The sequence below is a fragment of the Bufo bufo genome, chromosome 9 (assembly GCF_905171765.1).
Source record: "Bufo bufo chromosome 9, aBufBuf1.1, whole genome shotgun sequence".
Taxonomy (NCBI): domain Eukaryota; kingdom Metazoa; phylum Chordata; class Amphibia; order Anura; family Bufonidae; genus Bufo; species Bufo bufo.
The window spans coordinates 52,715,990-52,732,862 of record NC_053397.1 but is presented as its reverse complement, the minus strand read 5'-3'; the positions used below and the strand labels follow the sequence as shown (position 1 = coordinate 52,732,862).

At 43.4% G+C, this 16,873-nt stretch overlaps 1 protein-coding gene across 4 annotated transcripts in view; it reads left to right on the top strand.

Moving 5' to 3' along the window:
* Nucleotides 1–16,697, top strand: part of CCDC18 (coiled-coil domain containing 18) — a 56,412-nt gene extending 39,715 nt beyond the window's left edge. For all 4 annotated transcript variants that reach the window (XM_040407889.1, XM_040407890.1, XM_040407888.1 and 1 more), the window contains exons 20-27: nucleotides 5,653–5,816; nucleotides 6,637–6,817; nucleotides 7,767–7,866; nucleotides 8,203–8,319; nucleotides 9,172–9,315; nucleotides 11,218–11,421; nucleotides 14,252–14,368; nucleotides 15,244–16,697. In XM_040407889.1, coding sequence (XP_040263823.1) covers nucleotides 5,653–5,816; nucleotides 6,637–6,817; nucleotides 7,767–7,866; nucleotides 8,203–8,319; nucleotides 9,172–9,315; nucleotides 11,218–11,421; nucleotides 14,252–14,368; nucleotides 15,244–15,693 — 1,477 coding nt within the window. In that variant the 3' untranslated portion in view covers nucleotides 15,694–16,697. The remainder of the gene's footprint in view (nucleotides 1–5,652; nucleotides 5,817–6,636; nucleotides 6,818–7,766; nucleotides 7,867–8,202; nucleotides 8,320–9,171; nucleotides 9,316–11,217; nucleotides 11,422–14,251; nucleotides 14,369–15,243) is intronic.
* The last annotated feature ends 176 nt before the right edge of the window (nucleotides 16,698–16,873 follow it).

The window sequence follows — 16,873 nt, the reverse complement described above, 5'->3', positions numbered from 1 at the left end:
CACAGGATCGACAGACATGTTAATATGTAAATGATAAATAAAAAAAAACGTACACGTCTTGACATGCTGTCAGTGAGGTTGTTAATGGTTGTCTGAGGAATGTTCTGCCACGCTGAATGCACTTGGAAATGCAAATCATGCAAGTCTTCCAAACGTACATTTATTAACCCCTTCACGCAACATCACGTACATGTACGTGGGGGAATGTGGTGCCTCACCGCATTCCCACGTGCATGTACGTGATCGGCTTTCACTGTCAGCGCAGGGAGCGAAGCGCTGAAGCTCCAGTGAAGCCGGCGTGCTGGGGTTGCTAGGCAACCAGAGAAGCCGGCAGGAGCTGTATTGTAGCTCTGACCCGCCCACGATCGCTGTGATTGGTCCATTACTGCAGAGGGACCAATCACAGCGCATCGGGGCAGGTAAGGGGGGGTTAGGGAGGGACTATGTGCTTCTCCTTCTCTGATCGCCCCAATTCCTGTCAGGGAAGCGATCAGAGAAGGAGAAAGTGTAAAAATCTTCCCGACCTATGACGAGTATACTCGTCATGGAGCACTGCTACTTAGCGCGCCATGATGAGTATACACGTCATGGCATAAACTGTCACCATGTCTGCAGACATGGTGACAGCGCTGAGATCCCGGCTGTCACACACAGCCGGGCACCTTAGGTCAATGCCGAGGGGGGTCCTGTGACCCCCCCATGTCGGCGATCGCTGCAAACCGCAGGTCAATTCAGACCTGCGGTTTGTAGCGCTTTCTGCTGTTTCTGATCGCCGCGGTCCCTGACCGCGGGGATCAGAAACTTTACTATGCCCAAAATAAATATGTTTCACCCCCCCTGCACCCCTGAATAATATTATGTGGGCGGGTGGTGCAGGGGGGGTGTCGCAGGCGGTGGGGAGGTGCGGTAAGCTGCGGGAGGCGGGCGGTGCGGCAGGCGGGATCGCGATCCCCCGCCCGCCTCCCTTTCAATGATCGTTGGTGTCTAGTGGGGATACCAGGGTGCCAGCACATTGCTGGCACCCTGGTATAAACGGCTGACATCTGCGATGTCAGCCGTTTAACCCTTTCCATACAGCGGTCCGTACGGACCGCTGTATGGAAAAGGTTAACAGCGCAGGGAGCTCTCTCCCTCTCCCATCGGGGGGCTGCTGTGCCTTTGCAGCCCCCCGATGGGAGAGGGAGAGAGCCCCCAGAGAGCCCCCCTCAGCCCTGTACTTACCCTTCCCCGTCTGCGCAGTTCTGACCAGTACTGAGCAGACGGGGAAGGTTCCCATGGCAACAGGACGCCTCTCAGGCGTCCTGCTGTCCATGGTGCTGAACAGATCTGTGCTGAAAGCATAGATCTGTTCAGACAAGTGTAAAATACAGTACAGAACAATATATATTGTTCTGTACTGTATTATACAGACATCAGACCCACTGGATCTTCAAGAACCAAGTGGGTCTGGGTCAAAAAAAAAGTTAAAAAAAGTGAAAAAAGTAAAGTTTCAAAAAAACACATTTATCACTGAATAAAAAAAAAAAAAAAAAATACACTACACATATTAGGTATCGCCGCGTCCGTAACGACCTGATCTATAAAACGGTCATGTTACTTTCCCCGCACGGTGAACGCCATAAAAATAAAAAAATAAAAACTATGAGGAAATTGAAATTTTGCCCACCTTACTTCCCAAAAAAGGTAATAAAAGTGATCAAAAAAGTCGCATGTACGCCAAAAAAGTACCAATCAAACCGTCACCTCATCCCGCAAAAAATGAGCCCTTACATGAGACAATGGCCCAAAAAATAAAAAAACTATGGGTCTCAGACTATGGAGATACTAAAACATGATTTTTTTTTTGTTTCAAAAATATTATTGTGTAAAACCCTGATAAATTATAAAAAGGTAGACATATTAGGTATCGCCGCGTCCGTAAGAACCTGATCTATAAAAATACCACATGACCTAACCCCTCAGGTGAACACTGTAAAAAAAATATAAAAAAAACTGTGTCAAAAAAGCTATTTTTTTGTTACCTTACATCACAAAAAGTGTAATAGCAAGCGATCAAAAAGTCATGTGCACCCCAAAATAGTACCAATCTAACCGTCATCTCATCCCGCAAAAATGATACCCAACCTGAGACAATCGCCAAAAAACTGAAAAAACTATGGCTCTCAGACTATGGAGACACTAAAACATGTTTTTTTTTTGTGTCAAAAATGATATTATTGTGTAAAACCTAAATAAATAAAAAAGTATACATATTAGGTATCGTCACGTCCGTAAGAACCTGCTCTATAAAAATAGCACATGATCTAACCAGTCAGATGAACGTTGTAAATATTAAAAAATAAAAACAGTGCCAAAACAGCTATTTTTTGGCAAATTTTCCATTTTAATTCATTTTTTCCCATAACAAATCAAGGGTTAACAGCCAAACAAAACTCAATATTTATTGCCCTGATTCTTTAGTTTATAGAAATGCCCCATATGTGGTCGTAAACTGCTGTATGGCCACACGGCAGGGCGCAGAAGGAAAGGAGCGCCATATAGTTTTTGGAAGGCAGATTTTGCTGGACTGGTTTTTTGACACCATGTCCCATTTGAAGCCCCCCCGATGCACCCCTAGAGTATAAACTCCAAAAAATGACCCCATTTTGGAAACTACACCCCTCAAGGTATTCAAAACTGATTTTACAAACTTTGTTAACCCTTTAAGTGTTCCACAAGAGTTAATGGCAAATGGAGATGAAATTTCTGAATTTCTATTTTTTGTTACTTTGCCTCACAAAAAAGTGTAATATAGAGCAACCAAAAATCATATGTTCCCTAAACTAGTACCAACAAAACTTCCACCGTATCCCGTAGTTTCCAAAATGGGGCCACTTTTTTGGAGTTTCTACTCTAGGGGTGCATCAGGGGGCTTTAAATGGGACATGGTGTCTAAAAACAATCCAGCAAAATCTGCCTTCCAGAAACCATATGGCATTCCTTTCCTTCTGCACCCTGCCGCGTGCCCATACAGCAGTTTACGACCACATATGGGGTGTTTCTGTAAACTACAGAATCAGGGCCATAAATAAAGAGTTTTGTTTGGCTGTTAACCCTTGCTTTGTTACTGGAAAAAAATATTAAAATGGAAAATCTGCCGAAAAAGTGAAATTTTGAAATTTAATCTCTATTTTCCATTTATTCTTGTGGAACACCTAAAGGGTTAACAGCGTTTGTAAAATCAGTTTTGAATACCTTGAGGGGTGTAGTTTCTTAGATGGCGTCACTTTTATGGAGTTTCTACTCTAGGGGTGCATCAGGGGGGCTTCAAATGGGACATGGTGTCAAAAAAACAGTCCAGCAAAATTAGCCCTCCAGAAACCAAACGGCGCACCTTTCACTCTACGCCCCGCTGTGTGGCCGTACAGTAGTTTACGGCCACATATTGGGTGTTTCTGTAAACGGCAGAGTCAGGGCAATAAAGATACAGTCTTGTTTGGCTGTTAACCCTTGCTTTGTTAGTGGAAAAAATGGGTTAGAATTGAAAATTAGGCAAAAAAATGAAATTCTCAAATTTCATCTCCATTTGCCAATAACTCTTGTGCAACACCTAAAGGGTTAATGACGTATGTAAAATCAGTTTTGAATACCTTGAGGGGTGTAGTTTCTTAGATGGGGTCACTTTTATGGAGTTTCTACTCTAGGGGTGCATCAGGGGGGCTTCAAATGGGACATGGTGTAAATAAACCAGTCCATAAAAATCAGCCTTCCAAAAACCAAACGGCGCACCTTTCACTCTACGCCCCGCTGTGTGGCCGTACAGTAGTTTACGGCCACATATTGGGTGTTTCTGTAAACGGCAGAGTCAGGGCAATAAAGATACAGTCTTGTTTGGCTGTTAACCCTTGCTTTGTTAGTGGAAAAAATGGGTTAAAATTGAAAATTAGGCAAAAAAATGAAATTCTCAAATTTCATCTCCATTTGCCAATAACTCTTGTGCAACACCTAAAGGGTTAATGACGTATGTAAAATCAGTTTTGAATACCTTGAGGGGTGTAGTTTCTTAGATGGGGTCACTTTTATGGAGTTTCTACTCTAGGGGTGCATCAGGGGGCTTCAAATGGGACATGGTGTAAATAAACCAGTCCATAAAAATCAGCCTTCCAAAAACCAAACGGCGCACCTTTCACTCTACGCCCCGCTGTGTGGCCGTACAGTAGTTTACGGCCACATATTGGGTGTTTCTGTAAACGGCAGAGTCAGGGCAATAAAGATACAGTATTGTTTGGCTGTTAACCCTTGCTTTGTTAGTGGAAAAAATGGGTTAAAATGAAAAATTAGACAAAAAAATGAAATTCTCAAATTTCCTCCCCATTTGCCAATAACTCTTGTGCAACACCTAAAGGGTTAACAATGTATGCAAAATCAGTTTTGAATACCTTGAGGGGTGTAGTTTCTTAGATGGGGTCATTTTTGGGTGGTTTCTATTATGTAAGCCTCGCAAAGTGACTTCAGACCTGAACTGGTCCCTAAAAATTGAGTTTTTGTAAATTTCGGAAAAATTTCAAGATTTGCTTCTAAACTTCTAAGCCTTATAACATTCCCAAAAAATAAAATATCATTCCCAAAACAATTCAAGCATGAAGTAGACATATGGGGAATGTAAAGTCATCACAATTTTTTGGGGTATTACTATGTATTACAGAAGTAGAGAAACTGAAACTTTGAAATTTGCAAATTTTTCCAAATTTTTGGTAAATTAGGTATTTTTTTGTGCAAAAAAAAATAATTTTTTTGACTTCATTTTACCAGTGTCATGAAGTACAATATGTGACGAAAAAACAATCTCAGAATGGCCTGGATAAGTCAAAGCGTTTTAAAGTTATTAGCACTTAAAGTGACACTGGTCAGATTTCCAAAAAATGGCCTGGTCCTTAAGGTGAAAATGAGCCCAGTCCTGAAGGGGTTAAAAATATAATCGTCATGTAGAACGCATTTTGGAGGCGGTCCTCCTCATCTCGGAAGAGGACCAGACCTTCATTCCAACCCTAATTGCAGTCTTGCTGTGCACCATGATAGCCTTTGAGCATGGTGGCATGAGGTCAATGGAGCACCTGTATCTGGACATCTGGCTCATAGCCCATGGTCGTGCAATCGCCTTCTGATGGGTTCTGTAGACACTGTTTGCAGCCCTAGTCTTAAAGGTGCAGTTCTTTTTTACTGATGATTTATCCTCTGGATAGATCATCAGCATCTGATCGGCCGGGGTCCTGGGTGATCAGCTGTTTGAGAAGGCAGGAGCACCGCAGCCTTCTCTCTGTTTCCCTCAGGCCCAGTGACGTCTCGACTAGTATCACTGGCCTGGGGGCGGTCAAGCCCCGCTCACTTGAATGGAGCTTAGCCGCGTCCAGTCCAGTGATGCTAGTAGTGACGTCACTTGACCTGCGGTAAACAGTGAGACGGCCGCGGCGCTCCTGGGGTGCCGCTGCCTTCTCAAACAGCTGATCGGCGGGGGTCCCTGGGGTCGGAATTCCACTGATCAGATACTGATTACCTACCCAGAGGATAGATCATCGGTATAAAAGTCTCGGAAAACCCCCCTTTTGATTACAGTATTGTAAAAAATGTTTTAGCTTTAGTTATTTCAGTTCTATAACACATCTTTTCTTCTAGTCAGCTGAAGGATGAATTGGACCTTTGCAAAGAAAAGCTGAACCAAGCAGAAATAAAGCTGATGACTGCCACTGTTGAGAGGGAATCTAAGAGTGACAAATTGAGTCAACTGGAGTTGATGTTACAGAGGACACAAAGTGATCTGAGCGATAAGACCCAGCTTGGTAAGACCTGCACTTACGATCAGGCTTTACTAACGACCTAATTAAAAAAAGTCACTCGCCTTTTCCAGTGCCGCCGTTCTTTTTACCAGCCATTTTCATTCCCACTGGACCAGAAGTGATGACGCCCAGTCCATGTTCACGTGACTACTGCAGCCAATCATTGGCCTCCAGAGTGACGTGTGCACGAATGGCTTGCGTCCCCAGGCTTGTACCTGCCACTTTTTTCTTAGGGTCCATTCACACGTCCGCAAAATGGGTCCGCATCCGTTCTGCAATTTTGCGGAACAGGTGCGGACCCATTCATTTTCAATGGGGCTGGAATGTGCTGTCCGCATCCGCACTTGCGGATCAACAGTTCCGTTTTGCAAAAAAAAATAGAACATGTCCTATTGCAGACAAGAAAAGGTATTTTCTATGAGAGTGCCGGTGATGTGCAGTCCATAAAATGCAGAACGCACATTGCCGGTGTCCGTGTTTTGCGGACGTGTGAATGGACCCTTAAATATATATTGACATAAGCTCTTAGAAATTTTGTCTGCTGCGTCCATTAAGGAGCCATTCTGTATATACTGTAGCTGTATACAGCTCCATCTGACCCAAATAGTGGATTGGTGATCTTTATGAAAGAAACTGAGCACTGTCTCTATCAAACACATTCTGAAAGCGCTCCAAATCCTTTCTCCTGCTGGTTACTGTAGGTACTCACTAAGGCTTCTAAAATATTCTGATCGTTTTCAATGTAGAGGAGAATGTGTTTATGCACTTCATTTAATATCAGGGCTAGTACAATTCTTACTGTACATTATGTATTTTTCTTCAGTGGCTTTACTACAAGAGAGAGTAGCCATTGCTGAAAATGATCTGATTAAAAAAGGAGAGATGACAATGGACTTGCAGAAGAGTACGAAGCTTGTTGAGGAGCTACAAGAAGCGCTCACAAAGACTCGCCTGTCAGTGGAAGAGAAAGAAGTGATAATACAAACCCTTAGAGAAGAATTAAGGTGAATTTCTAACCATCTTAACTGCTTGTACAAAGACTTGACGTGTAAATATATAAATGTGATCCCTCCAAGGACTAGCCTTATCTTATTCTCAGCTCTGCTCGCCTAGCTGCCTCAGTGCATCTGTAGTTTGCTCCCCACCAAGAAACAGGACCTGGATCACCTCGTTTTCAGGAATGGGTGGTCGCAGCACATAGACTCTGGTTTGCTGTACAGGGCTGTCTCTGTCTCTTGGTTGTGATAGGGAATAACTAACTGATCTCTGGGGGTCCGACCACTGTGACCGTCACAATCCCAAGAATGAGGGTTCCGTTTCCCCAAGTCTGATGGGGCGGCAGGTCAAGCATGCTCACTCCTGCTCCATTCCTTTTCCTTGGTACTGCTGGAGACATAGGAGTATAGTGCTTATCTATTTCCGGCTGTCTCATAGAGAATGACTGGCACACGCTTGACCTGCCTTTCCATCAGATTTGAGGAATGGGACTCCCATTCTCCAGATCAGTGGTGGTCCCAGCAGTTGGACCCCTAGAGATTAGAGTTATCCCCTATCTCAGGGATGGCTAAGCTCCGGCACTCCAGCTGTGGTGAAACTACAACTCCCAGCATGCTCCATTCATTTCTATGGAGTTCTGAGAACAGCCAGGAAAGTGTACATCTTGGGAGTCGTAGTTTTAAAACAGCTGGAATGCCTGAGGTTAGCCATCCTAGCCCTATCCTGTGGACAGGGGATAATGTGCAAACTTGACCCCTTAAAGGGGTAGCCTCGTCTTGGACATTGGGGGCATATCGCTAGGATACCTCTGGGACCCGCACCTATCCTTAGAATGGAGCCCGCAAAGTGACGGAGTGCCCACTGCTCATGCCCAGCCGCCCTCCATTCATTTCCATGGGAGTGCCGAAAATAGCCAAGCAGCTTTTTTTAACTATTATTTTTTATTTTTTATTACAGGACATGCAAGGCTGAACTGGAAGAGAGAGATCATGAGCTGCTTGACTTGGACCAAGCCCTAAAAGATCGCAACTGGGAGCTAAAACAAAGAGCAGCACAAGTTAGTATTAAAAATTACCTCTACATTGTCGTTATCACGTCCAGTAAACATATATATAAAGTAATGGTGCCGTGACGAATGAGAATATTGAAATATAACATATAGGATGTATTATCAGTGGCAGCAATTAATTAAACGTGTGTTACGATCCATTCCTAAAGGACGGTAATGTCTACTAACTCACATAAGGAACCAGACACGTATAATGGACAGAAGACATTTTTCCTTTCAACACTACTTTCCGTAAATTTGTTCTAGTGCCAAAAATCCTATTGTTGTGTCCCGCTTTTAATTACAGGCAGAATAATATAAATTGTCACTTGCTTGCTTTTGCAGCTCACTCATTTAGACATGAGTATTCGGGAACATAAAGAGGAGCTGCAACTGAAAATTTCTCATCTTGAGCGCACCCTGAAGAAATCTGAATTGGAAACAAAAGACTATATTAAACAGGTGAGTGGTCCTTGTTTTTTTTTTAATCAGATCATTTTTATTATCAATTTTCTGTAAATTGCAAAAATATAGAAGTGCTTGTACAATAGCCATGTAACATCCAATAAAGGCATTACCAGAACATCGTATTCTCATTTACATTATTAATTGCATGAGTATAATGTATAACATCCAGCTTAGTAGTAGATAAATTGGAGAATAATCATTACTATACCACAGTGCCAAATGTACAAGCTGAGTTTTCCACATTTATTTATATAAGAATACCCGCCCAGTACAACACACACAGAGCGTAGTATAAACACGAGATGTGAACTGAGCCCAATAATAAAATTTCAAAGCAGTCATTTGTAGCTAGGTTTATATTAGGCTACTTTCACATTAGCGTTTTCAATTCCGCTATTGAGATCCATCATAGGATCTCAATAGCGGAAGAAAACACTTCCGTTTTGTCCCCATTCATTGTCAATGGGGACAAAACTGAACTGAACAAAACGGAGTGCACCAAAATGCGTTCCGTTTGGTTGCATTCCCATCGCGGACAGAATAACGGTGCAAGCAGCGTTTTTCCTGTCTGCGATGTGGTGCGGACAAGACGGATCCGTCAATGGGGACAGATCAGTTTTCTATGACACAATAGAAAACTGATCCGCCCCCCCATTGACTTTCAATGGTGTTCAAGACTGATCCGTCATGTCTATAGAAGACATAATACAACCGGATCCATTCATGATGGATGCATGCCGTTGTATTATGGTAACTGAAGCGTTTTGCAGATCCATGACGGATACGCAAACAAACCCGCTAATTTGAAAGTAGCCTTACACTGTCTGTTTCTGTGATGTTTGACAGATTTCCAATCTTGATGAAACTCTACAAAAAGCAAAGGGTCAGCTCCGTGAAAAAGATTTTGAGTTGCTACAGAAAGACCAACATATAACGCAGCTACAAAATGAAGCTGAGAAAAAGCAGCAAACAATAATGGAGATGGAGCAGGTTAGTGAGAACACATCACTACAGTAAAAACGGAATCGGCGATCTCACAATTACAATACTAAAGGGGTGTCCAGCCAACAACCTCAGTAGCCCTAACCTGTGCCCCATTAAAAAAGAAGCAGTCTCCTCTTTGCGGATCTGCCACCTCTGATATCCTCCCCGCTCCCAGACACTTCTAGTCTCCGCAGGACCAGGAAATGGCTTGATATCATCATAACCAATCACAGGCCTCAGCGGCCATATCTGCTTAAACAGCATGTTCCGTTCACACACATGACCACTGAGGCCACAGATTGTCCTGCTATGACTAGAAGCGGCCTGAAACTGGGCAGTGGCGTGGGACCGCAGTCAGATTTTTTTTGTGTTTTCTAGTGGTGTTATAACGGCCGTGTAGATCTTGCAAGATGTGGAGGTTATATCTATGCGTAATTCTGGGACGAAAACTTAGCACCAGCTCCACCCACTATAAGGCTACATTCACACGAACGTGTTTTGTTTCCATGTCCGTTCCGTTTTTTTTTTTCTTTGCGGATTGGATGAGAACCCATTCATTTCAATGGCCCCTATAATATTTCCCCCAAACCCAACATCCCCCCACCCACCCACTATAGTGGCAGCAAATAAAAAATAAAGTAAAATACTCCCCTCGCCACAGACAGTCCCGGGAACACTTGCTGTGCAACAGGACCTAACGATCTCAGCCTAGTAATGTGACGTCATGATGCTGGGAGTGCAGGTCCTGCTGCCTACGGTACAGAACGAGCGTTTCTGGGACTGTCTGTGGCGAGGTCAGTATCTTATTTTTAGTTTTTAACTCCCTGCCTTCCACCCACCTTAATGGGCATTATAAATTGGCCCATTTATTTATGTGGGGACCTTAAGGCCATTAAAATGGCAACAATAGGGCATGTGATGATATTTACTGGTCATAAAAAAAAAAAAAAAACTGCCACGTGAGTAGCTCCACAGACAGTTATGGCCGTGTGAGGGACAAAGTCTTTGCTTAGGCACTAATGAGTTCCATTATTCTGTACAGTCATAGGAGCAGATCAATGGAAGTTCTGGATCTGGCACATAAGTAAGGCGTTTGGTGCGGATCCGTCATGGATCTGCACAGACGGATCCGTTCAGATAATACAACCGTCTGCATCCGTTCAGAACGGATCCGTTTGTATTATCTTTAACATAGCCAAGACGGATCCGTCTTGAACACCATTGAAAATCAATGGGGGACGGATCCGTTTTCTATTGTGCCAGATTGTGTCAGTGAAAACGGATCCGTCCCCATTGACTTACATTGTGTGCCAGGACGGATCCGTTTGGTTCAGTTTCGTCAGACGGACAACAAAACGCTGCAGGCAGCTTTTTGGTATCCGCCTCCAAAGCGGAATGGAGACGGATCGGAGGCAAACTGATGCATTCTGAGCGGATCCTTTTCCATTCAGAATGCATTAGGGCAAATCTGATCGTTTCGGACCGCTAGTGAGAGCCCTGAACGGATCTCACAAACGGATAGACAAGACACCAGTGTGAAAGTAGCCTAAAACGAACAGTGCCCTATTGACAATCATGGGGTATGTCTGGTTTCTGTTAGAGAGTCCGCCATTTCACCAGATAAATAGTCCCATGTGATACTTTTGATGGAATTTCAATGGAGGCCAGGAAACGAAGCCTCCAGTGCAGGTGTCAACTCAGCCTTAACTGCAAATTGTTGGGTGGGGGTCGAATAGGAAGGGTACAATGGAGTGTTTGGCGATATCTGTATGTATGACCACAGTATATGATTACCGCTATGTTGGAAATATCATTCTATAGGCTTTTTACTTAAGATTTAGTCCTCTATTAATATATAATCTTCACAAGTATTAAAGGTGTCAGGTGGAATCTTCTTTACTGTTTTAGACCATTGGAGAGCAGCAGAAGAGCATCTCTGAGCAGCATCAAGAGGGCAATGATCTCAGCCAGCAAGTGAGGCTGGCACGGGAACGCATGCAATTCACTCAGTTAGAGCTCATGGAAACCCGACAGCAGCTGGCTGAATCTCAGAAAGAATCAGACAGGCTTACACGTAAGCTGGAGGCAATGGATCTTCAGTCCAGAGAAGAGGTAAAAGCCGTCCCGGGAGAGGGGATTCCTAAACTGCTTTTGATTGTTGATTACTACTTTTCTCACGTATGAGCAGCAGGCCACAGAGGATTTGTCACAGTGATGTATAAGCATTTGGATTCTCCTAATTTTGTCCTGCTTTATTGAATAGCAGCACATTACATTAGGGTTTCTGACCCCGATCACAAAGTTTTCTAAATAAATACAACAAAACTGAATGCATTTACCCCCTCTGCTATGGCTCTTACTAAAAGTTTTCTCACTTTTTGAATTAATTGATTATTTGTTCAAAATTCCTAAATCAGTTGTTAAAAAGTAAAGAAAAGGCCCAGATGTAAATCTGTACCTAAAACTGGCTGCAAGGAGGACTGTATACATACAGGTTACTATTATGGTTCCAAGCCATATAGGGCTAAGGCCTCTTTCACACTTGCGTTGTCCGGATCCATCGTGTACTCCATTTGCCGGAAGTGCCCGCAAGTGAACTGAAAGCATTTGAAGACGGATCCGTCTTCCAAATGCGTTCAGTGTTACTATGGCAGCCAGGGCGCTATTAAAGTCCTGGTTGCCATAGTAGTAGTGGGGAGCGGGGGAGCAGTATACTTACCGTCCGTGCGGCTCCCGGGGCGCTCCAGAATGACGTCAGGGCGCCCCATGCACATGGATGACGTGAGGGCGCCCTGACGTCACTCTGAAGCGCCCCGGGAGCCGCACGGACGGTAAGTTTACAGCTCCCCCGCTCCCCACTACACTTTACAATGGCAAACAGGACTTTAGTGTCCTGGCAGCCATGGTAACCATTCAGAAAAAGCTAAACGTCGGATCCGGTAATGCGCCGAAACGACGTTTAGCTTAAGGCCGGATCCGGATTAATGCCTTTCAATGGGCATTAATTCCGGATCCGGCCTTGCGGCAAGTGTTCAGGATTTTTGACCAGAGCAAAAAGCGCAGCATGCTGCAGTATTTTTTCCGGCCAAAAAATGTTCCGTTCCGGAACTGAAGACATCCTGATGCATCCTGAACGGATTTCTCTCCATTCAGAATGCATGGGGATAATCCTGATCAGGATTCTTCCGGCATAGAGCCCCGACGACGGAACTCTATGCCGGAACAGAACAACGCAAGTGTGAAAGAGCCCTAAAGTGTAGAGGAGAAAGAAGAGAAACTTTTCCTGAAATGAAATTATCGCCCTGATATGTTGAGATGATAATAGACAGGTGTGGTAACAAGGGAAGTGCTAAACTCAAGACTTTGAGGTCACCGAGAACATGTTTTGGTGCACCTACACTTTCAAAAGCTGTCTTCTGAACTACAGTATATGAGCTGGGGAGGGGGGGGGGAATAAGATGCTTCCAGTCTCCTCTTATGGTGGCTTATAGCTTGTTAGAACGAAGGATTAGACATGTTTAAGTTCATCAGCCAACCCTCGTTCTCCTGACATCGTCGGGACAACCACATACAGATGGTCAGCCAGTCCTGCCAAAAATGGAGTAAGGAGGTTTTAGGCTCTTTCATACTAGAGATCTTTATTTCCTTTGTTCTGCTGTTATAGGACCAGAGCAACGAAAATAACTTAAACCAAACAGACCCATTATAGTCAATGGGATCTGTTTGGTTATGTCTGGAAGAGCTCTTTTTTTATTTATTTTTTTAGCTGAGGAAAAAGTCTTGCATGCAAGACTTTTCTCTCTGCTGTTTTTGACATAATTTGTGACTGAGGCCCCGCACAGAGCCTGCAACACAGATGGGAACTTGCCCTTACTTGATCATTTGTTTTCCATATATACTGTTTTTTTCAGACTATAAGACACACCTAGGATATAGAGAGAGAAAATAAGAAAACAAATATTTGTCATCAGTTCTCATATCAGACCTCACATCAGACTCCATTCCTCCTCAGATAAGACCTCTGTATCGGACGCCCATTCCTCTTCAGATCAGACCCCCATTCCTCTTCAGATCAGACCCCCATTCCTCTTCAGATCAGACCCCCATTCCTCTTCAGATCAGACCCCCATTCCTCTTCAGATCAGACCCCCATTCCTCTTCAGATCAGACCCCCATTCCTCTTCAGATCAGACCCCCATTCCTCTTCAGATCAGACCCCCATTCCTCTTCAGATCAGACCCCCATTCCTCTTCAGATCAGACCCCTATTCCTCTTCAGATCAGACCCCTATTCCTCTTCAGATCAGACCCCCATTCCTCTTCAGATCAGACCCCCATTCCTCTTCAGATCAGACCCCCATTCCTCTTCAGATCAGACCCCTATTCCTCTTCAGATCAGACCCCTATTCCTCTTCAGATCAGACCCCTATTCCTCTTCAGATCAGACCCCTATTCCTCTTCAGATCAGACCCCTATTCCTCTTCAGATCAGACCCCCATTCCTCTTCAGATCAGACCCCCATTCCTCCTCAGATCAGACAAGCAAATTAAATTAACTACCTCTCCTGCTGCAGGCTGCACGATCTTCCTTCACTTGCCACTCCCTGGTCTTCTTCCGGACCCTGCTCTGCACTATGACCTGACGCTGCACAGCTTCAGGTCTTAATGCGCGCCTACATGCATTATGTCCTGACACTGTATGCAGTGAGGACACAGTGCAAATCGGGGCCCGGTGAGAACAGTCAGCTGCAGTGCTTCACTTACCACTTCCTGCGCCTCCTGCATTTGCACTATAAGACGCACTGCTATTTTCCCCAGCTTTTAAAGGGAAAAGTGCATATTATAGTCTGAAAAATATGGTATATAAAAAAAAATGTTTTAACATCAGTTTGTCTCTCTTAAAAACACTTTGTACAACTTTATTTTCATTCCATTTTTTGCCAGATGCAGCACTTGAAACAAAATCTGGATGATGCTCAGGATACAATTGCTAATTTAAAAACTGAACTTGAAGCCAGAAACGAGGTGATCAAAGCAACTAATGAAGTGTTAATCCTGAAGGTAAATTACATTTATTGAGATACAATTCCGTTTGTCTTTATGATATTAGTTTGGAGCACCATATCCATTTGTAGTCATCTAAATAAGCTCTTATTGCACCAGTCTGTTTCTCTAGGATAATCACTGACCTGGCTAATTGGGATGGAATCTGAGTAGAGGGCATGCCTTTTAATATGATCCGTTTTGTAAAAACCCCTTTTAATATAACATTATCAATTTTGATTTGGTCTTAACAGATAGGTACCTATTTCACTTCCTATGAAAAAAAAAACACCCCTCCAACTGTCCTACTGGTAGTGCTTTTGTATTGTTTGGCTTTATTCATTATAATAGATTTATTATAACTCAAGGAGCAGTAATAGGATAGGCCATCAATATGAAAATCCCATAGGACTCATTTACCACAATGAATATGGGGGTAGCCATCTTTCCTGGGTGGCTAACAACATTTAGAGAGATGCTTTACATCAGGAGACGTGTATTGACTTCTATGGGAGACTGTTCTATGACCTGTGCAGAGGTCATTGTGCAGAGAGGGGTAGGAGCTGAGCTGTTTTTTTCTTAATACATTAATGCTGTTTTGAAGCTGGTCTGGCCCCTGCTGCTCTCCACTTCATGGTCTCCGCTCAGCACAGTAGGAACGACCCACTCCACCAATCGCTTGCATTCTAAATGTTATCTCCCGGGAAAAACCCATTTAAGCAATAGGTAATTTCCTAGTGACACATTTCCAGGGAATTGGGAGTAATTGGGTTCTCATAGTCTCAGTTATGGTCACCTTAAAAATATCATTTGGATATCTGCAAATGTCATCATTATTGCTTGTGATACTGGTTTCCATAATACTCCTCATGGTTTCTTGTGTTCTTCTGCAGGAGTCTGAGTTGACCAGGTTAAAAGCCCGTATTTCAGGATACGAAAGATCACTTGCCCTCAAGCAAATGCCAAACCACTCCTCTCTTTCTCCTGATATATTTGGTGGCTGCCAGGCTCTGGAATCATACAAACTTCCAGAATCCTCTGATTTGAACTGGAACATGGACCATTCGTTAAGTGACCTAAGCCTTTCTGATGTTAGTTCTGTCGATTTCAAAAATAGGATGGAAGGCATGAAGAACTTCATCCTGTCCGATTCTTCACTAGCGAGGATTGCCAGCGACAAGAATGTCCTTGTACCATCAGACAATTTCACCGAAACCTCATTTAACCCGTTAGAGCATGCTGTCGATCATTGTAACACAACATGTGACACTCCCGATCTAGGCACTCTCAGCGGTATGCTTAAGTACATTAAAGAGGAGATGAATTTATCTGAAGGCCTATAACCTATAAGGAAAGCAGTTTTGTGTTTTTAGCAATATATTATTTTCCAGGTATGATGATGATGACCTCTTTAGAATTTCACCACTGGTCACAGCTGTCGTGTTCAGATGGCTAATTGACAGCCAAATCAATGCTTTATTTGACTAGAAGTACTACATTTTTTTTACAAGGCAGCAGAGATGAGTAAGACAAATTTGTGGGCGACTGTAGGGTGTCACCTTCGTAAAAGGGAACCGTGATAGCAGGGGAATGAATATGCAACCAAATAGCATTAAGCTAGGAGCAAAGTTCGGAAGAACCTTTCAAGGTACCGATGCTACAGCCCAAACTCCATCCGAGATCATCTTCTCCCTGGATTACAAGGGTCAGGGCCGAAAGGAGGAAGAAAAGAGGACTAATTTCAGATGCGGCTTGTCTATAAAAGATGAGGAAGCAGTACTTGAACTGTCCAATATCAAATTTATACAAGACATATCGGGACATTTATAAAGTCCAGCGTCTTGTATGCCGGGCTAACTTTGCCTGGTCCTCTTTATCTTGTTTACAGTTAATAGGCCACACAAATCAGCTTAAATACGAGCAAATTACTGTCTAGTACTGGATTTTGTTGGCTGAGAACATTAACCTCCTTTACAACCGCAGTGTTTTGATCCTTAATGACCCCTACCTTTTGCTGTATTTTGCGGATCACGGACCCATTCAAGTTAGTGTGTCCGCACTGCAATATGGAATTCACACGGCCGCTGGCTGTGCATAGTGGGCCGGTATTTGCAGTCCACAGCACGGGCACGGCGACCATACGGTCATGTGAATTAGCCCTTAATGAAAAGGGATCCTAAAATGAAAGTGTCTTAGTCTGACAGCTTTTGCTGTGTTAAGGCCTATGTTTATATGTAGCTCATTGCCGGTTTCTTTCTGCACTGACATGAGCCGTGTTGATTGCGTATCTTCTATTATGTTTGTATATGGTGTACATTCTGCTATTTATTTGTATACATGTTTTCCAGGCACTAATATTTTATATTTGTCTTTTTCATACAGATTGTGTATTTTATGATTAAATATTTTCTTGGTGAGAATCGGGTTCATATGTGTCTTTCTTAATACTTTTCATCATGGGACAGAAGTGGTTTGGACATCAAAATGAATTAGAAAGAGCCTTGTGATCTACTGATAATTAAT